The sequence below is a fragment of the Manacus vitellinus genome, unplaced genomic scaffold (assembly GCF_001715985.3).
Source record: "Manacus vitellinus isolate BGI_N305 unplaced genomic scaffold, ASM171598v3 scaffold_14_pilon, whole genome shotgun sequence".
Classification (NCBI taxonomy): Eukaryota; Metazoa; Chordata; class Aves; order Passeriformes; family Pipridae; genus Manacus; species Manacus vitellinus.
This window is the reverse complement of record NW_021939063.1, coordinates 17,238,419-17,258,538: the sequence shown is the minus strand read 5'-3', so window position 1 is coordinate 17,258,538 and position 20,120 is coordinate 17,238,419. Positions and strand designations below refer to the sequence as shown.

Below are 20,120 nucleotides of genomic sequence, written 5' to 3'. Positions count from 1 at the left end.
CCTTGTTTTCCCCTGGCCCTTGATGACAATCATTATCAGCAGCAATAATAAGCACAGAGGACAGAGAAAGGCAAGAACCAGCCCTCCCAATGGTTCGCTGACTCCAGGCAGCACCCAGCCAGGCCATGGACACTGGTGCATCCAGCCTCCCTCCCCTCTGGAGGTGCCCCGGGGGCTCACCCTGACAGCTGCCGAGGTGCCAGTGGAAGCCCAGATGCTGCTGGAGGCAGCGGGACGACGGCTGCTGGCTGAGCCTGGGCTCCAGGTGAGCAGAGATGCCCATGCCCAGCCCAGCTCCAACCCACTTCAAACCACATCGCCTTCTTTTTTTGACATTTATATTACTGGGGAAAAATAAAAAAAAAAAAAAAAGAGAGAGAAGCAACAGGCAGTTATACCAACTTACAATTTATTATTTTTTTAAAAAATGACATGAAACACAAGTAAAAATAAATACATCATATAAACAACAAATTGTTCAAAGTCTCTGTTCTGGGAGATCAGGTGAGCACATCCCGTTCGACAGAGAGAAGAGGGAAGCACATGATCATGCGTGGGGCCAACCGACCAACCCACCCTGCTAGCAATACTCCTCTTTCCAACCACAACAAGACAGGCCACAAACTAAGGCGGTAGTAAAAAAGAAAAGAAAAAAAAAAAAAAGAAAAAGAAGCTCAAACCAACACAAAACCCCAAATGAGACTCAGTGATGGATTCCTTCAGGCTCCTGTGGATTTGCCAGACTCCAGCTCCAAGCTGGGTACCACGAAGCAGCCGAGGCAGTGGTGGTAGCCTGGGAGGTGGCAGAGGTTGCTCTCCCTCACTTGCCCCGTTGTCCCTTCGCAGGGAGCGCCTGCTCCAAGTTGTGAGGAGCCATCACCTCACTGTAATCTAGCCGGACTACATTGTCCATTTAACCTCTGCCCCCCACCCTAACCCTCCCCCCCCAGGTCCTTCCAAGACTGGATTAACAAAATTCATCCCAGAGTGGCGAGAAACACCAGCTGTGAAGGTATTTGCTGTACTTGTCCCTGTTGTCCGGGAAGCCGCCCCCAAACCAGCAGCAATTCTCGTGCATTCAGCCACTTTCATTTGTTGCCCAGAGAAGCTGTGGATGCCCCATCCCTGGAAGTGTCCAAGGCCAGGCTAGATGGGGCTTGGAGCAACCTGGTATAGTGGGAGGTGTCCCTGCCCATGGCAGGGTGTTGGAACGAGGTGATCTTTAAAGTCCCTTCCAACCCAAACCATTCTATGAGTCTATGATTCGCTGACATCACTAAGTCAAAACACACATAATTTCTAGTGAAGCCTCCGTGGAAATCTCACCCTTTGCTTGCCAGAATATTTGCTTTCTCCAAGTACCTGCACCCACCCCATCACCCTCCCAGGTGCTCTGGGAGGATGACGAGCAGCAGATTCTGACCAACGTGGGCCATGCTGGGCTGTGTTGCCCCCATCCTGCAGTTCCCTATGATACCCCAAGATCTTCATCAGCAGTGAGGGAAACAAGCCCACCAAGACCAGGGCACACAGCAGCCACCTCCATGCCCATGGCACTGTCCCCAGTGGCACCCAGCCTTTACCTGATTGTTCCCAGGAGTGGAAACTTCCCACCTGAGGGAAGGGCCAAGGGCTGGATGCTGACGTGGAGGGCAGTTGGCCATTCCCAATTCCCCACAGCAATGCCCAGGCCTCAAGGCTGTGCTCAGGAATCCTCCTTATTGTCCAAACCCTCAGCAGAGAGTCCTGCACTGCTGTCCTCAGTGTCACCCACAGCCCCACCGAGAACTGGCAGCTGCTTCCTGTCAGGTCATTTGGAGACAGAAATTCAGCAGCAAAAGAAAAATTTAACCCGTGCAGGGAAAGTCCCTGCTCTGGGCTCAGGAAAACCAAGACAGGACCCTCTGCAGCAGAACCACATGCTGGAGAGGAGAAAACTCTGGGGAGAGATGAGGGGGAGAGTGGGTCCCACGGGAGGGGAGTTTTAGGGCTCAGAGAGTTCCCCCGACTCGGAGAGACTCTGGATAACCCACACTCCCCCCCCAGTTTCTGTGGGGTGGAGGAAATCCTTCCCCTGGCACAGTGGGAGAGCAGGTGCCTCCGGTTGCCTTGGAGCAGCCCCAGCCCCAGTCAGCCCCCAGCTGTGGCCAGGGCATCATTGCCATCTCTACCACCACCTCTCAGCCAAGGCTCTGCCAGGGCCCAGGGGACCCGTCCCCTCACTTAGGGGGTGCCTGGGGCTGGAAGGTGGGGCAGAGGTAGGGCTGGGGCTGTACTTGGGCGCTTGCTGGGCAGGGCCAACATGCTGCAGCTGCCTGGAGCCAGGGATGTTTGCCAGCAGCATGCACACCACAGAAGGGTGGCAAGGGGTCTCCAAGCTGCCATGGTCATGCAGGAGCCAGGAGAGCCCTCACACCTCACCCTGGTGCCAGGTTAATGACCAGAACAGAGCACGAAGTGTGCACCCCATGGCAGCCGAGTGCCAGCTGCCCCTGGCTCCTGTGGCCACAGGGCTTGGGCTATGCTGGGGAACCCTGGGAGGACATCGAGTGGCAGCATGGAGATGTGCCAGGGCCTGCTCAGGAAGTCCTGGAGAGGCAAGGAGCAGAGAAAATGGTGTGCAGTCACCAGTATCACATCCAGAGCCACGACACTGACTGCCCCCAGCCAAATCTTCACACCTTGTCCCAGCACAGGCCCCATTCAGATGTGGGAGGGTCCCTTGGATGAGCCCCACTACCCTGACCCCCACCAGGAAGGACTGGGGCTGCAGCAGGGCTCTAGTGGGGGTCTGCTTACATTCCAGTCTCCCAAAACGCGCCCCCAGGGTCTCAATACTTGCTACTCTCGACAAGGAAAAAGCCCTTGCCTAGGTTCATTCCCCAAATCCACCAGAAAACTGACAGCCTCACAGGGATGCAACGGACATCTGGGCAAGCTTGTCAAACAGTCAGTGTCACAGGGTTGTGCATGAGGTGGACACACAGAGCACAGGAGGGCATGACTCACAGATGCAGCACTGTCAAGTCTTTGGAGAAACTTGCATGAACACCATCAGTTAATTTGCTTTGTTACTTTTGTGGGGGGGTTTGATTTTTATTTCCATGGTGCATCCAAAGACAAGTTGTCCAGCAGTTTGCTCAGAACCCCTCGGTTTTCAACTCCTAGGATATGTTAAAGAAGAAAGCACTATTTTAATGTTTGTTTTTTAAAAAAATAATTAAAATAATTTGCATAGCTAAACTGTTGATCTAAGGCTTCTATGAATGGTGTGGTTATGTTTGACAGACAATGTCCATTAAACAGAGAAGACACTAGGAAAGCCCCATAACATTTTTATTATGTTTCCATAACACGCGTGCACACCCGCCCCCCTCTCAGGAAGGGGGGTCCCATCTTCCCGCACCCCTTTAGTGGAGGATGTCAGGACATCCTGTCCTTTCCTATACTTAGTTGGTCCCAGCAAACAGCAGTGACTGCAGCTTCCAGAGGTCCCCTACAAGCTGCCCTGGCTCCAGGGACATCCCACACAGGCGAGCACAGCTCATGCCTGGTGACACTCAGATGTGACACGGGGGTTCCTGGATTTCAAGTCTCCATCCTAATGTGTTCACACACAGTCACACCCACCAAGTCCAGCTGCACTTGGGTATCCCAGCTCTCCCTAGAAGCCCTGGCCCCGAGGCGAGCAGCCAGAGGGCTCACTGTCAGGGCCAGGACCAGCCTCCTCACACGTGGGGCTGAGCAGGGCTGGGCTGAGTGCTGCTCCCTGCGTGGGGAAAGGTGCTTCCCCAGCTCCACACACCTCACAGCCCTCCTCCTCACTGGGAAGCAGCACAGCAGGCTCCCACATGTGCTCCCCAATGACAAGAGGACTCCATCCTCGCTCTGGCTGCTGAGCACCCAGAGCAGCTCCTGATGGGGCACATCCAGCCAATGCCACATGGGTCAGCCATGGGCCACCTCCACAGCTGGCCCTGCTCCTAAGGCTACACTTCGGTCAACCCACTGCTTCTCCCCACACAAACAACCCAACAAGCGACCACTGCATGATGGAGGCCAGCTTTTTATTTTTTTTTAATATGGAAATTAATTTAAAAGTAGAAAGACAGACTCCCCCAGACAATAAATATTACGCTTTCATGAAATAAATTAATGTAGAGGTTCTGTGCAGGGGGAAGTCCCTCCAGTCACAGGTTCAACAGCAACTGGCACTGGGTCCAGTGTCCCCCTCCCAATCTTCTCCACTGCCTGGTGCTGTTGAGAAGCAGCAGTGAGTCCACATACCCCTGGATCTGGTGGGCCACAGCAGGGTGAGACGTGGCCTTCACATAGCCTGGCAGGGCCGTGGAACTGAGGAGTCACCAGGATTCCCCTCCGACGGCCACCAAGACATTTGGGATTGCTCCACTCATCTGACCTGGCACACAGAGCTGGCATTGGACCCACAGGGCCAACCTACCTTGGATGGGACCCTCCAGAAGGCCCCTGGGGAGGACAGGACCTTCCAGAAGGACCTGGAGGAGCCCCCCACCAGAGCCCTGCCTGCCTGACTGCAGCAGGAGCCTGCCTGGAGCCCTCACACTAGTCTCATGTGAATTTGAAAAGGGTGACAAACTGTCTGTGGGGTATTTTCTTTTTTTTTTTTTTAATCTTTTTTTTTTTATCTATCCTTTTTTTTTTTTTAACATCAATCCCCCCTCCCTGCCCCAACATATACGATGTAGAAGCCTCCCCACTCCCTCCCCATTAAAAACACTTTGTCCCCAACCTCTGTTGGAGTCACCCCCCCGGCCCGCCCCTCTCTCAGTGAGAGAAGTTCACAGATAAGGCAGTTCATGTGAGAGGGAGCTCGGCCCTGCCAGCGGTCAAGCCCGCACCTCCAGGCCTGAGCAGGGCAGTGACTCGCAACACGGAGCCGCTGCGGCCAGACAAGACAGAGAACACAGACAGACAGACAGACAGAGCATAGGGGGAGGCACTCCTATGGTTTGCATTGTTGCTTCCCTCCTCCCCTGGCTCTTGCTCCCCTGGCCCTCACAGGTCCATTCTATCCCTCTCCCATCTCCCAGCCCCTAATACAATTCTTATCCTCGACAGCTAAAAAACAACAAAGCAAAACGAAAAGAACAAAACCACCCCCACGCCACACCCTTTGCATCCTTCTCCACCCGCTGCCACAGCCCAGAGGGGAAATCCTGACTCCCAAAAAGGTCCTGCAACTTTTGCCTCCTGGCGGAGCTGAGACCGAGCAGGAGCTGGGCCTTTTTATTTCCCTGTGATCTCTATGACATCGTCGTCTTTGTCCTCATCATTAGAGCTGCATCCCACCTCTGGGACCTCCTGGGGTTCAAACTGAGGCACCTGGGACCGAAGGAGACCCCCAGCTGGGTAGCCCGAGTGAGGGGACATGTAGCCAGGGTAGGCAGATGCCATGCTCCTGGGAAGGCTGCTAGGCAAGACGGGGGCTGGGAAAGGAGCAAACATCCTGGGCTCGGGCAGGAGTGACTGCGTGAAGGGAAGCGAGTAATTGGGCAGCACCCCTGTCAGAGAAGGGTTTAGCATGAATGAGGGGACGCTGGCGGTGGCTGAGGTAGCAGCAGAAGAGCTGGCGGTGCCGGCTGTCAGCAGAGGGTCAGTAGTCACAGGGAACACCAGATGAGGGTCTGGGAGTAAATTGGGCAGCTGGTAATAAGAGGAGCCAGTGCCCATGTACAAGGAGTTTCCTGGTTGGGAGGCAAATGGATGGGTTAGGTTGTGGTTTAAAGAGACAGGAGGCATGGTGAACCCACCAGAGACGGGGTACCCGTGTTCGTAGGGCTGCACGGACGATGGCAACTGGCGCTTCTTCTGCTGCCTGCGGGATTGCTCCTCCGGAGCCGACGGCGAGGTCGACTTGCGCTTGTTGCCCCGTAAGTCCAACACCGAGTGGGCATCGACGTGCTGGCTGGTGGCTGGCAGGGCCGTGGACACGGAGGGGGCCAGGCAGTGAACCCCCACGCGCTGCTCGGCTCCTCGGGCTGCGGCGCCGGGCGCGGTGTCTGTGCGGGCGTGGCCTTGCGCCGCGTTGGTGCTGGGAGAGCTGTGCCGGGACTCGCGCGCGGCCGCCGCCTCCGCGTACTGCTGCAGCTCGCTGATGATCTCGGGGCTGTCGGGGGATATGGGCCGGGTGAGCTCCTCCGTGCTGGGGAGCTGCGGCGATGAGGCACTGTGTCTGCCATTGCTTGTGGACTCCAGGGAGGAGCTCTGGGAGCCTGGAAACAAGGAGATGGAGCAGGTGAGAAAGACGACCTTGGAGAAAAACCCGGGGGCCAAAACACAACAGTGGAAAGGAAGGTGGGGAGATTGCTCTAAACATAGCCGTGAGGAATACACCAGGGAAAGCCACCCCAGCCACTCAAGTAGGAAAGCACATGTGAAAGCCTCACACAGCACTCACAAGCCCCTACCTGAGGCAGCTGTCCGACGGTCTTCATTGCCCTTTGGCTTCCCAGTGGTCCGTATAGCAAAAATCCGACCGTCGCTGGTCCGGATATACGTCCCTGGAACAGAGGCAGAACAACGTCATTACAACTCTAATATCAGCTCAGGACCCTGGATCTGTGAGCCCACAAGGCTGCTCAGGCAGGAACAGGACAGCAGTGCCACATAAGGCCAGCTCAGATCATGCAGGGAAGCTCAGCGAGGGGCTTCTGTCTCCTTCTTCACTCCTCACTTCCACCTTTGCAGCTTTCATGGGTTGGGGATCACCCCCTCCCAATGTGCTGCTGGGGGGAAACGTGAAACTTCATGCTTGAGACAGAGTTTGCTCTGGGAGCACCAGGAAGTGTTTGGTTGCCCCAGTACATGCAGAGGGTGTTGTGAAAAGGAGAAACCCAGCCACAAAGTTCAACAGCTCCTCTCAGGGCTACAGGAGCAGCCACAGCTGCAACATCTCTGCAGCATCAACACACCCAGAGCACAGGCTGCAACAGAGCCACTGCAAACTCCAGACCTCCTCCTCTTCTTGTTTCTTTTCCTGTCAAGGCACTGATTCATGCTCTTACATCCTTTTCTTTGCTACTCAGCATTGGCTAGGACTTACCTTTTGTCCCTCGGATGATGTGGATGCTCTCACCAGCACTGATTCTTGCCTGTACATCAGTGGACGTGTTTGTACCCGGAATCACAATATCTGGCAGTGGGAGAAGAAACAGAACAGTGTCCATTAAATTACAAGCCAGCTGCAGTCAGGAGAGGGCAGGTGCCCCACCAACCCCTTTGTCTGCAGTGCAGTTGTCTCTCCTATGTGCTACGCTACAAGCAAGCCCTGGGTTTATTTCTGAGCAGCACAGGAAGGCAACAGAGGCTCCAAAGATGAAAAAGCCACGCTGCTCTGGCACAGCATGTCCCTTATCCCAAAAAGGACAACTGGTGACAGTATGTATTGAAGGCCCTCTCATAGGAGTTCACTCCCAACAACCCTTGTCCAAGACCCTTGCACACCTGCACGGAAAGGCCTCCAGGGGAACCACTCAAATGAGAGAGGCAGTATCTTTGGTTCTGATGGCCATCTGCCCACTGCCCATGTGAGCATCAACAACTCACCCTGATGCTCAGTTCACCACAGGCATCACAACTCAACCCACTGTGAGCACCAGCAACTCACCCGTGGTGGTGACAATCTTCTGCACAAAGACACCAGCTCTCTGCAGATAGTTGATAGGGAAGTTGACAGCAGGGTTGGAGCTTGAGGTTGATCCTGCACTGCCCATGGGGACATGCCGGGGCATCATTGGAATGGGGGTGGACTGAACTGGGCGGACGCTTGCCACTGGCTTGTCCTCACCCTTGAGGGCTGGTCGCCTAGTGAGAGAGGAGGGAGGAGAGTGCAGTGCCCACCCGACAGGGATAAACATTCTCTGCCCACTCATTTCATGTCTACAGCATGGGAAGAAGGGGAAGGGGCAGGTACTCACCAGTTCCTCTGGCTAAAGGCAGGGATGCTCGTCAGACTCTGGTCACTGGCTGGGTAATACTGTGCGTAGGACGGCCGGGTGTAGGGGACGGATGCTCGCTTTTCCTCCTCATAGCTCTTCTTGGCTGCTTTCTTCTCTGCCTTGGTCAGCTTGTGCTCCTTCCGGTCGATCAGCAGTGACTCATGCTGAAAAGGCTCCTGCAACCCCACAGCACCGCGGTTCTGGCACCAACACACCACAAGAGGGAACCAACAAACCCCAAACGGCAGCCAGCGGCTCCCTGCGGCAGCCTGTCTCCATCCCAGGCTGAGCAGGAAGGGCAGTTGGGAAGGCAGAGCTGGCCATGGTGAAGTACGTGCAGGGCAGTGCTGTGGATGTGGCCAGGCTCAGATTGAAGGGTGACAGTCAGCTAAGTCATTGCCTGCCCAGCCAAGGCCAGCACTTACCACGAGCACAGAGTAAAACCCAGGAGCCAAAGGCCAGGCCAAGAGTGCAAGCACAGAGTCTGCCACGATGTCACGTGGCCACCAGAGCCCAACAGCACCCAGCCACAGGCCCCCTCTGCACCACCACCCTACCAGAGAAACTCCTGAAAACACAGGCAAGTGCTGCCTGTCCCAGCTTTGGTTCAAAGCCACCCCAGGAAAAGAGCTGGCAGCAAGCTGGGAAATGCCATTGCCACTTTCCCACCTAGCACCAAGATGAAGAAAAGGGGTGCCGGCAACCTGCCCCCAAACCTGTCCAGGACAGAGGCATCTGTAAATGTGTAGGAGATACCACAGGGAAGGGCAGGGCTCTTTGGGCTCTCTCTAGAGGATTTTCTGCCTATTCCCACCAGCAGCACACAGGTGCATCCTTCTCGCCACCATGGCCCCATCATGCTGCCAGACTCCTCCAGGCCTACTCCTGGTTGTGCAGTGCTGTGCCAGCAAGGAAACAGGCTGGTCTTACCTTGGTGATGAGGTGAGGATACTTGAGACAGGCTAATTGTAGAACAGACTCCTTCATCTTGCCTGGATTGAGGGAGAGCTGAGCAGGGTCAGATTCCTCTTCCACAAAATGCAGCAGGTTCTCCACCTCTCGTCGGGTGAAGTTCAGTACTGGGTTCAGATCATCCACCACCCGGTCTGGAAAAGAGGGGGAATGAAATTAGCAGAAAAGGGAAGAAATGGGTACTGCTTGCCTGCTGCCCTTCCTACACCCCTGTTCTAACAGAGTTCCCTCCTTACAATCTGCACAATCCTCAGAAGTGTTCTGTAAATGTCAGGGCAGGGAGAAAAATCACCATTCATGTTCAGAACTGAGCCTGTTTGACCAAGTCAGGCTGACAAGTGCCTTGTGCTCCAGACTGCACAGCAAGGCAGTGCAGGTCAGTGAGCTCCTGGCAAGCAGGAATACATAACTAGTGATGGATGGTGTCCCACCTCACATGACAAGGCTGTAAACATAGGTGCCCTGAGACAGAACTGCAGCCACATCAGTAGGTGCTCTCCCACAAAGCCCACCAAAAAGGCTCAAGTTAGTAACCAGATACTAAAATTTACAGAACTCTGTTGAGTTAAAAGCTCAGAAAAGCAGCCACAGTCCCTTGCTCACAAGAGCCTGAATGCTTTTCTTGGACATGATCCCTCCTGCACACAGGGCAAACAGGAGCATGTGGAGAAAACATCTCTATCCAGGACTCTCTTGGAAGCCAGCTGCCAGGGGACTCCACCTTGAGTGCACAACAGCACACTGAGCAGATCACACTGGGCTGCTGCCTCTGGACTTGTGTTTCAGGCACAGAAGGACTCAGGCAGCAGAGCTCTCTGTGGGTCACCACAACCCTCGGCTGCATGCTCCAGGAGAACAGCTTGACAGCTGGCACAAGCCAGCACGAAAGATACTTGTGGTACAAGGGGAGGTCAGAACTGCAATGAATTCATTATTCTTGGCTCCTAAGTAAGCACTGTGAGTCAAAGGTATCAATATATGTTTTAATTTAGCCATTTTCCCTCTCTTGTTGCTGGAAAAATGGAGGAACAGAGCTATTAATATGTAACACCCAGCTTAAGGTGAGCAATATCCAGGCACAAGGGAAAACAGACACCCTCTGAGTCTCCAGTCTGTTGCAGCAGCCAGGAGAGTAGCAGTGATGGTAAATGGCACAGCAGTGGACTAGTAACACAGCCCTGCTGCAGGATTTTGGCTCTACCATCATGAATTTCTTAAAGGATCCCATGTCATTGCCAACTCATAAACATCAAACATAGCTCTGGGATAGTGTCTGTCACCTCTTTGTCTGGTCTTCAACCTTAAAAAAAGAAGTTACAAAACCCACAGAACCAGGACTTGCAGGAGCTAAAAGGAGTGGAAGCTGAGAGTGGAATGCCATGTTCACCCACACTTACCTGACATGCCCTGCTTGGAGATCTGACGGTCATAGATCTTCTTCTCAAGGGTGTAATCAGAAACCAGTCTGTAGATGTGGCACGGCTTCTTCTGCCCGTAGCGGTACACTCGGCACACGGCCTGGGCGTCGTGGCACGGGTTCCAGGAGGCATCAAACACCACCACTCTGTTGGCTCCAATGAGGTTGACACCCAGACAACCAGCACTGGAAATTAGAGACAGATTTCAAACTGCTGCCTTGGCCAACTTTCAAAACTTCTAGGCAGGGACGACCATCACAGCCAGGAGTCCACAAGTGTCTATGGAAAGTTCCCTCCAGCCAAACTTTAAACCTAAGTTTGGTTTCCAAGACTGTTAAGCTGTTGCAGAAGATTAAGACTGAAATGCTACATCCCTAGGGAACTCAGAAGCAGATGGCATTATCAGGTCATGGAGAGCATACTACAAAGGAAGTTAAGAACTGAAAGCCCACCTGCACACAGAACATCAGTGTGAGTCCTCCACTGTGCCCTTCTGCTCCAGCCAACTTACCGTGTGGACAAAAGGAAGAGCCAAACAGAGGTATTGCTGGGATCATTGAACTGGTTAATCAGTCGTTCCCTTTCTGAGGCAGAGGTGCTGCCATCCAGTCCTGAGAAGGAAATGAAAGACACATTTAAAAGCTCTGTGTGTCTGGGGGAAACAAACCCACTTTCTAAACTCTGAGCTTTGTAACTGGTTGCAAACCAATTCTGGGTCTTCCTCAAGTCATGTACTCCAGGCTCTCAACTGGACCACTCTGTACCTATAATTTGCCCAGCCAGGCAGGTGCAGTGCAGCCAGCCAGGCTGGGATTTGTTCAGCTGAAAGATCAAGTAAAACATTACTCAAGATTGTCAAGGCCAGGACTGGGAGTGCTACAACACATCTAGCAGCCCATTAAGGCTGTGCTTTAGGCAAGATGGATAGCAAGCAGGAACAACAGGAACAAAGAACCAAGAGAAATCAAAATTGTAAAGCTTTTGGCAAACCCCCAAAGCTTAGATTTGAGCACAGAGAGTACTGGTCTAGAGGAGTTGCAGGGGGTGTTGTCTCTGCTCCATGTTGCTTCTGGCTGCTCTTCAAAAATCAGCCACCACTTCTCTCAACCCTGGCCTGTAAAGTAGCCACACAAAGCAACAACCCATACCAGAACGAGATTTAAAACTGGGGAAGAGGGGAGGAGGGATTCACAGCCCTGAGCTAATGAAAGCACTCCAGGGTGATTCTGGATTTGGAAGCAAAATCTAGCAAATAGCTTAACAGGAAGCAAAAAGTATCTTTTGCAACTTTAAAAAGCAGTAGTAAGTGAGGTGTTAAAGATGTCTACCATCTCCTAAGTAATATGTCAGAAAGAGGATTTGGAAGTTATCAGTTAGTTGCTATCCAACTGACATGGTCTTCCAAAATAACTAAAGTAAGAACAATCTGAAAGAGGTTCATCAAGAGAACGCTTCAGAGGAGCATCTTCACACCCAAGGACAAACATATGAAGACAGTGGGTGACTTTCAGAAATTAGTCCATCACAGAGGATCAAACAGTGTGACATCAAAAGTGTGGGGGATTTGCTGTACTCACTGTAGTAGTTGATGTTTCGGACCCAGTTGTGAACTCCTCCATCTGAGCCTGGAGGACTTGGCATCGGTCTCTTTGCCAAAAACTCTTCAATGACAGATAAGGTGGACAAGCTCTGGCTGCAAAACCAAGATCTCTGTTCAGGGAAATGACTCCCCAGCAGTAAAAGTGGAGTATCAGAACCCTTCCCCAACCATGACAGCACTGATGGTTGTCAAAGCCTGTTTGTGCAGCACATCTCTCATTAGTAAAATTGACACTGGCAGAAGTATAAAACCCACAGATGAAATCCAAGATCTAATACAACAAAGAAAAAAAAAGGGAAACTGCTACACCATTCATCCTGTGTAACAAGCTTCTAGCACCAGAGGGGATCCAACTACTCCAGTGCTTGGTGACTGTAGAATCAACTATTGATACTCTGCTTACCTGAAGACCAAGATCTTGTCTCCAAGCTTCACACTTTCCTCAATTAAGTGGAACAGTAACACCATCTTGGGCGAGTTCTCCAAGACTCCCGTCTGGTAATCACACAAGATGTCTTTGGCCTACCAAGAAATGGGAGACTATTACAGGTGGAGTTGTTCATTCTCTGTTTAGTCCAACAATCCTGTCTCAGAGGTTATTTACATCCACTTGGTAGAGGTGAGAATGCTACTCCCAACTACTGCTGCTACCTCCCCTTCCAGAAGCTCCAAATGACAAACTTCTTGGATGAATGAGTGTCCCCTCAACATTTCATGACTCTTTTACCTCAAGAGCTTTCTTCTAGCCTTCTAGATTTACCACCATCTTATCCTGATCAAATTTCACTCTAACACCTTTTTTTGAATAACAAAGTCCACAGCCTTTCTGGTCAGATGAAAACAATGGTATGAGTGCTGCCTGCACTCCTGCCTCATGAGATTCATAAACCCCTCCCAGCATTACACAACCTGCTTATCAAGATGCTCTATGGTAAAGAAACGTAAGAGAAACCCACAACTCAAACAGAAGAGTCTTCTCTTTGCTCCACTTCAGAAAACTGCCCTAAAAAGAAGTATACTCTGATTTCAGACTCTCCAAATGAAGAGGTTTCCAGCAGTGGCACTCACCCACTCATAAGTTACGACCTGATTTGCTCTCTCTTGAAAAGGGTTGAAGCCAACACTCTGGAGGAACTTGCTATTAGTAGCTTCTCCAACTGGTGATGCCAAAGCATTACTCTCTGCTTTAACTTTAATTCCCTGAGGCTGGCAGCGGGAATTAGTACTTGCTGTGCCAAGGTCATCCACATCCAAATCCTGCTCGTTTGCCAGATTCTCCTTTTGCAGAGCTTCATACAACACATCTGGATGGTTCCAGATCTGAAAGGGAAAGGAAAGAAAGTGGTTAGATCTGTGCTGGCCTGCTGCTTGCCAATGATTGTGGTCTGAAAGCCCCACAGCTATTCAAAGGAAAGAATTGATACTTCCCCTAGGCTCTCATATCTTTAAAAGTGCCAAATTCTTTCCCTGAGAACAAACCAGGAGGCCACTGTGCACCCCACACAGCACAAAGGCAGAGGAGGCTGCCTGTTTGCACTGCAGCAGGTAAGGCTGTGCAGGTGAAGGTATCAGCCCAGTACTGGTTCAGTTGATGGCTGCAGGTTTCTTGCACAGTTTGAAAAGTACATTTAACATCTCTGCATCCCAGTTCTGGAAGCAAAGATAACAACACTGTTGGGCCATCACAGAGCACTCTGTGGAGAGATGATGTCCCTGGCCAACCACACTTTCACTTCCTGTTTTGTCTCATATTCCTGTCTTTGCCTTACATATTAGAATATTTCTTTGCATCTCCTGCCAAAACCTACCTTGCAACAGACACAGAAAGCTTTGAGTGGGTTCAGTCCCAGCCAGCCACTGTTGCCTGCGTCTCGGAACCGGTTCATGAACTCCGTATAAAGGGCCCGCTGGATCTTCGACAGACGCACCAAAATGACGTGTTCTTCCTTAGATGGGAGCTGAACCTTCAGAACATTGTGGCCCCGCCTGCGGAGGAAATAAAAAGAGAGATAAATACAGGGAAGGGAATTTCCCAATATGATCTCTCTATGGCTGCCTGTAGGGTAAGAGTTTGACTTCTTACCCCCCTGGCTGCAGGGAGAAAGATCTTTAAATTGCATGTTTCTCTAGTGCATGACACGTCCAAGAGACTATCCCTGCAGCCAAATACCAGCTGTAAACACAATTACAGAGACCTCAAACACTACAATCATCTAGCACAGGTCACGGTGTTAGGAGGGTGATGAAAGTCCTGTTTTCCATGGTAGCTGAAAACCAGAAACAAGACTGAAGGTTTATTTTCAGCTCTGCTAATAATTAAGACATGCCATTCAAGTCACTGGTCCAGCATCTTAGAACCCTCATATGAGGAAGAAAAGCTGATTCGTTTCCAGAGTGGTGGAGTCACTGTCCTTATTTCATAACACTTTCATGAAACACTTTCAGATCCTTGGGTAGAGGATGTCAAAAAGTGCACATCCAAATTATTAAGCCATCAAAATAAACCTGAGGTCACTCTGGTGCAGTCAGAGGTGTTGTTCTCTAATATCAGAGTCTGTGGTACCAAAGCAAAGCAACTTTACCTCTAACCATAAGGCAAAACTGAGCTGTAAGAAACAGTGTGCCCAGCAGTGCCAGGGCAGTGATCATCCCCCTGTGCTGGGCACTAGTGAGGCTGTGCCTTGAACCCTGGGCTCAGTTTTGGGCCCCCCACTACAAGAAAGACATTGAGGGGCTAGAGTGAGTCTAGGGAAGGGCAATGGAGCTGGAGAAGGGGCTGGACCCCAAGTCTGATGAGAAGTGGCTGAGGGAGTTGGGGAGACTCAGCCTGGAGAAAAGGAGGATCAGGGGGGATCTTCTTGCTCTCTGCAACTCCCTGACAGGAGGTTGGAGTTGGAGCCAGGTGGGGGTTGGGCACTGCTCCCAGGATGAGAGGAGATGGCCTCAAGTTGTGCCAGGGGAGGTTTAGACTGGATATTAGGAAAAATCTCTTCACTGAAAGGGTTCTCAAGCACTGGAACAGGCTTTCCGGGGAAGTGGTTAAATCCTGGAGGGATTTAACAGAGGTGTGGAGGTGCCACCTGGGAACATGGTTTAGTGGTGGACTTGGCAGTGCTGGGGGAACGGCTGGACTTGATGGTCTTACAGGTCTTTTCCAACCCGAACGACTCCATGACTCTATAAGGCAGCAAGATTTAATTGTAGGACATAACTTCAGCAGATAAGTTGGGTAATTGGGGATGAAGGAGGTGTTTGCATGGACCACACCACTAAGGACTGAGGGACTCACCGCTGCACGAAGCCTTCCAGCAGGCTGTGCAGGACGTGGCTGCGGTACCTCATGAGCCGCACGTCCTGCGGGGTGCTGTCGATACACTGCCCGTTCAGGATGGGCCGCTCAAACATGTTGCTGAATTCCTGCCGCGAGCCCAGGAAGTCGGGTCGGACGAAGTCCACCATGCACCAGTACTCGATGAGGTTGTTCTGCAGGGGGTACCCAGTCAGCACCACCCGCCGGCGGGAGCGGATGTTCTTCAGGGCCTGGGAAGTGCTGGCATGGCAGTTCTTTATCCGGTGTCCTTCGTCGCAAATAACCACGTCTGGGCCAGGGCGAGACAAGGCCTTCTCGATCCCTGAGGACAAGGAACATTTAAGTGTTAGTTAGAGATGAATAAGACAAAGTTCTGGTTTTAAATGGTCACCGACTTCACAAAGGAGGGGTAGTTCTGAAAGACAAAAAAGCAGTGTTCATGGGTGCAGAGAGCCAGGCTGATTCAGGAGATAAAATATGACTAGATACTAGCTCTGATTTAGCATAATGTGGTAATGAGCAAACATGACTGTCCCTTGATTTCTGCTCAACGACCCGCATTACATCAAGTTGGGTGTCTTGCAGCATTTCAGACTGGCAAATCTCACACTGACAAATCCCATAGTTCAGTCTTCTGACTTCCACACTTGCAGCTCTTGCAAGAAATTAAAGACTCAGCCAAAGCTCAACAACCTTCTGCTTCCAAAGACACACTCCTGCCCAGCAAGGTTTGATCATGTCAGCAATGCTAAAAGCAAGTTACAGGTTGTTTCCCTGTGCTGCCACTGCTGATGGCCAGCTGGACAGCAGGATCACACTCTCCCTCTTGAGGGCTGGCCTCCCACCTTTCAGAAGCTCTTGCTGCCGGTCTTCCTCATCCAAGTCAATAATGACAGGGCCAGTTTGTTTCTTTGTTCTCTTCTTCCTGCCAGTGGCAAAGGACTTCTTCAGTGAGAGGAGACGGTACATCTCGTATCCCATCAGCAGCACACCACCGTCTGTCACCCAGTCATTCACCACCTTTGCACGTGCAGCTGTTGTCCTGCAAAACAACCAAATAAACTTCAGATTTTCTCCAGTTTCAGACTGAATCACTGGATTGGAGTCTGCTGAGAAAAAAGACCCATTCAATTAATTTAAAGCACTTTTCTCACATCAAAAGAACACAATGAAATTTCTTTAAGAAGCAAACTGTCATAGAAGTGGAAAAAAGCCTTTTAAGTGCCACTGGTAGCAGGGTAGAGAATGACAAATTGTTTCAGGAACTGAGCTGTAGAAGTCTGTCATGTACAAAAGGACATCAAACTTGAGAGCATCTGTGCTGGTGATTTTTTGAGAGACCTTAAAACACTCATTTCATGACAGCACCCTTTTTAAAGAGCTGTTGAGTCTGCCTGTGCAAAAACCATTTTCAGAACTAGCTGCTAATGCACATGGCTGTAGCTAATGCACATGGCTGTAATTATCTAGTTGTTTTTCCCTTGTTGTTGTCTCCTCCAGTGCTCATGTTCCCCAGTTATTCCTTCCCTGGCAGCCTTCTCAGATTTGGTTCAGATCAAGACGCTGTCTTCACTCAGTCCACCAGACCACACCAGATCGTGGCCAGTAGCAAACACATGGTTGGAGCAGCATCAGCAGATTCAAAATATGCCCCAGTCAGAAGGTGAGGACATCAACAGGTGGGTGTATGAACCGAGAATTCCCTAGGATCACTGCAATGTCCTGATCCATGCAGGAAAAATAATCCGGAAAGAAGCAGAGATCCATGAGCCAAGAACACACTCCACACCAGGCTGTAACTGCAATCACTGATCTCTCCTTTTTGGACAAAGAGGCTTTGTATATTTTGCCAGAACCCTTCATGGACAACTCCATTCACAGAAAGTCAAAGTGTCAGGTAGAGGAATCCCTAAATGTGTGAAAAATCTTGGGGAAAAAAAATCAACCCACATTTAAAATGCAAGAGATGTGGTACAGGGACACACGCCTCAGGAATCCCAGGACTCTGACAGGACTAACAGTGTCCCACCAAGCCACAGCACTTCTGCTCCTCTCTGCAGTTCTGTCTCTGGGACTGGGTTCCTGCTCTCAGCACAAATGGAAGAACAGAAAGATGTGTCAGCAGTGTGAGAAGGAAGTACGAGATATAAATATTGGATGAATGAGACAGGTACCTCTCACAGGTACCAAAATCCTCCCCTCAGACAGCATCCACAATAAATGCAGAGTGGGAAAGATCTGGGAGTCAAGGGCACAGAATTAACCCAAACTGAACAGTCTGCAACATCAATTCTGATAACAGTTCCCTAAGACACAGTTCAAGAGCTCAAAAAGACTTTTACTGGCACCTACTTGTGTTCATCATTCAGGATGTGGACTTTGAAGGTGCGGGGCTGGACCTCTTTGGAGTTATAATCAGCAGGAAGGTTTTCAGGTGCTGGGAGCCACATGTTGAACTCTGCTAACCAGTTTTGGAGTGTATTCACCTGAAAAAGTTAGCCATGGAAGGATTAAAAACCCAGCTGAGTCATTTGTGACCTTAAGATCAAAAATGAAAATAAGGACTGACAGCCAGCTGTGCCCAGACAGAAGCAGCAGACCACAGCATGCAAACTCAGGGACAGGGAATGAAAGGGGGAGAAGAGCAGCAAGGGTGTGACAGAGCTTGATGTGAGATGGGACACTAATCAACCTTCTCTATGCAAAGAAAGAAGCAGTGCAAAGAAGCCCCTCAGCCAGCCCTTCATGTGGCTACTCACAGGTACAATGGCAAGAACAGTCTTTGCCTCCGTGTGCCGGAAAAGTACATCCAAGAAAGAGATGACCTGTATGGTCTTGCCCAGGCCCATGCTATGTGCTAAAATACACCCAAACCCACTGCTGGTTTTAAATCTCTCCAAGGACTCGACCAAGTTGTCATACAGGAATCGGATCCCACCAATCTAGACATAAAAGTAGAAAAGGTATTAGAATGGTGGGAGAAAAAAACCTCAAGATGGGTATGTATTTACAGAGTGGCAATTATATCAGGATTGCATAAACCATTAAAATATAAAGAGGATGCTTCAAGTTCACTGAAGTACTCTAATCTGGGGGAGGCTCTGAAACTCAGTATTTTTAGATACTCATAAAATGTCCTAAGACTATATCAATAAATTAAAATTAATTTGTAGCTAGAGAATCTGAATTGGGGTTGATTATAATTTGCTTATAAATATAATTTTATTTTTAAAAAGTTCATCTAAATATACAAAGGTCTGATAATACAATAGCCAAAGTTATACAGAGCCTTGGCATCCCTTTAATTTGTCTGTATCATCTGACTGTCCACAACAGTCACTGCTACAACCAGACTGGTCACAGAGCTCACCAAAGAAGTTCTCCTGAGATTGCAAGGCAGGCTTGTCTGGAGTCACTGCATTTGCAAGACTAACAAAGCCTACCTGATGAGGTTTTACTGCATGTGCAAGTTGGGGAGCCAGGAAAATGTCCTCTTCGTTTGGTGGATGATTGATGTTGACAATGACTTGCCCCAGAGCATCTGACTGATTTAAGGCATCATTCACATGAGAGCCACTGCTCTCTTCACTGCCATCCTCCTCCCCTTCATTGCCAGAGTCACTGCTGTCCACAATTTGGAGGGCATCATCCTCTCCTGAGCTCAGCTCAATCACTTCTGTAAAGTAACCAAAGCAGGACAGAATAAGGGCAAAGGTGAACTTGACATCAGGGTTTATCATACATGGAAAAAACTATCAGGAAATAAGGCTACCACCTCCTTTTGCAATTCCACACCGGCCTAATGACCCATTCTGAACAAGCAGGCATGATACAGACACACCAGGTCCCCCAAATCAGCATATGAAAGCATGACTTTCCCTGAGCTTTCCTATGTTTCAGACAACATTAATTTGGGCTGATCCAAACAGAATGTGAGACAGTTTCCATTCTCCTCCATATGCCCTCTTAACCAAACCCAGGCATGCATTTTACCTACTGATGCAATGCCTAAGGACCACCAAGGAAATTAGGCAGAAGTACTGTATCAGAGTGGTATAAAGTAGTCAGGTTAGGTCCACTTGGGACAAGAGACATAAAACCCACTTTCAGCTGCAGATCTGAATACTTAGATGCTCCTTTTATACACAGCAGATGATGCCACATCTCACGTAAGCATTCTTCAGCAGAGCACTGAGCAAAGTTAAGTGCATTTATAAAGCAGAAATAAACACAAGTTCACAAGAGGGCCTGACAGGCCATTTTATAAATGTCACTTCGGGACTCACAGAGCAGAACTGCCCATATAATTTGAAACCAATAGGCCTACAAAAATCTGAAGTGATTCACCACTGGAGCATCTGACCAGATGAAAACAGACTTGTGGCTGAATAAACAGCATATTGTGAGAAGACCAGGCTGAGCCAATTGGTCACTTACCATCTTTAATGCTATTTTTTCCTTTAGCATCATCTTCGCTGCCACTGCTGGTACTGTCGAGGCAGATTACTTCCTCAGCCAGGACCTGAGGGGGGAGCTGGGTCGCCTCTGCGGTTCTGAAAACGATGTCCTCTACAAACATAAATCATAAACAATAAGTAATTCATAGTAATAAGGAAGGAGACAAAACTGTTCAGAAACCAGACAGTATTTCCTTCCACTTTTGCTCCAATAACTTAGTCCTGGAATTTTCCATAACAGACTCTCACTGTCTACAATACTGCTATGACTCAGCTTCCTGGGTCACACTCTGCTCCTTTCTCAATATGCTGAAACAATAGGCCATTGCTGATGGCACCCCCTGTTTCATGCCCTGACTGGGGCACAGTGACCATGCAACATGC

General features: G+C 50.2%; 1 protein-coding gene across 6 annotated transcripts in view; it reads right to left on the bottom strand.

The window, feature by feature from the left end:
- Window positions 1–392: 392 nt before the first annotated feature.
- RAD54L2 (RAD54 like 2) overlaps window positions 393–20,120 on the bottom strand; it is a 68,510-nt gene continuing 48,782 nt past the window's right edge. For 4 of the 6 annotated variants that reach the window (XM_018068602.2, XM_018068600.2, XM_018068601.2 and 1 more), the window contains 18 exons: window positions 19,717–19,848; window positions 18,723–18,955; window positions 18,039–18,221; window positions 17,632–17,765; window positions 16,125–16,321; window positions 15,259–15,601; window positions 13,778–13,955; window positions 13,038–13,289; window positions 12,373–12,491; window positions 11,947–12,062; window positions 10,881–10,980; window positions 10,349–10,554; window positions 8,910–9,085; window positions 7,959–8,155; window positions 7,649–7,845; window positions 7,085–7,174; window positions 6,450–6,542; window positions 4,788–6,254 (listed from right to left, as the gene is read on the bottom strand). In XM_018068602.2, the coding sequence (XP_017924091.1) occupies window positions 5,269–6,254; window positions 6,450–6,542; window positions 7,085–7,174; window positions 7,649–7,845; window positions 7,959–8,155; window positions 8,910–9,085; window positions 10,349–10,554; window positions 10,881–10,980; window positions 11,947–12,062; window positions 12,373–12,491; window positions 13,038–13,289; window positions 13,778–13,955; window positions 15,259–15,601; window positions 16,125–16,321; window positions 17,632–17,765; window positions 18,039–18,221; window positions 18,723–18,955; window positions 19,717–19,848 (3,932 nt within the window). In that variant the 3' untranslated portion in view covers window positions 4,788–5,268. Of the gene's footprint in view, window positions 3,165–3,321; window positions 4,421–4,787; window positions 6,255–6,449; window positions 6,543–7,084; window positions 7,175–7,648; window positions 7,846–7,958; window positions 8,156–8,909; window positions 9,086–10,348; window positions 10,555–10,880; window positions 10,981–11,946; window positions 12,063–12,372; window positions 12,492–13,037; window positions 13,290–13,777; window positions 13,956–15,258; window positions 15,602–16,124; window positions 16,322–17,631; window positions 17,766–18,038; window positions 18,222–18,722; window positions 18,956–19,716; window positions 19,849–20,120 lie in introns of those variants that run through there. The other 2 variants (XM_018068604.2, XM_018068605.2) reach the window with 2 other exon arrangements.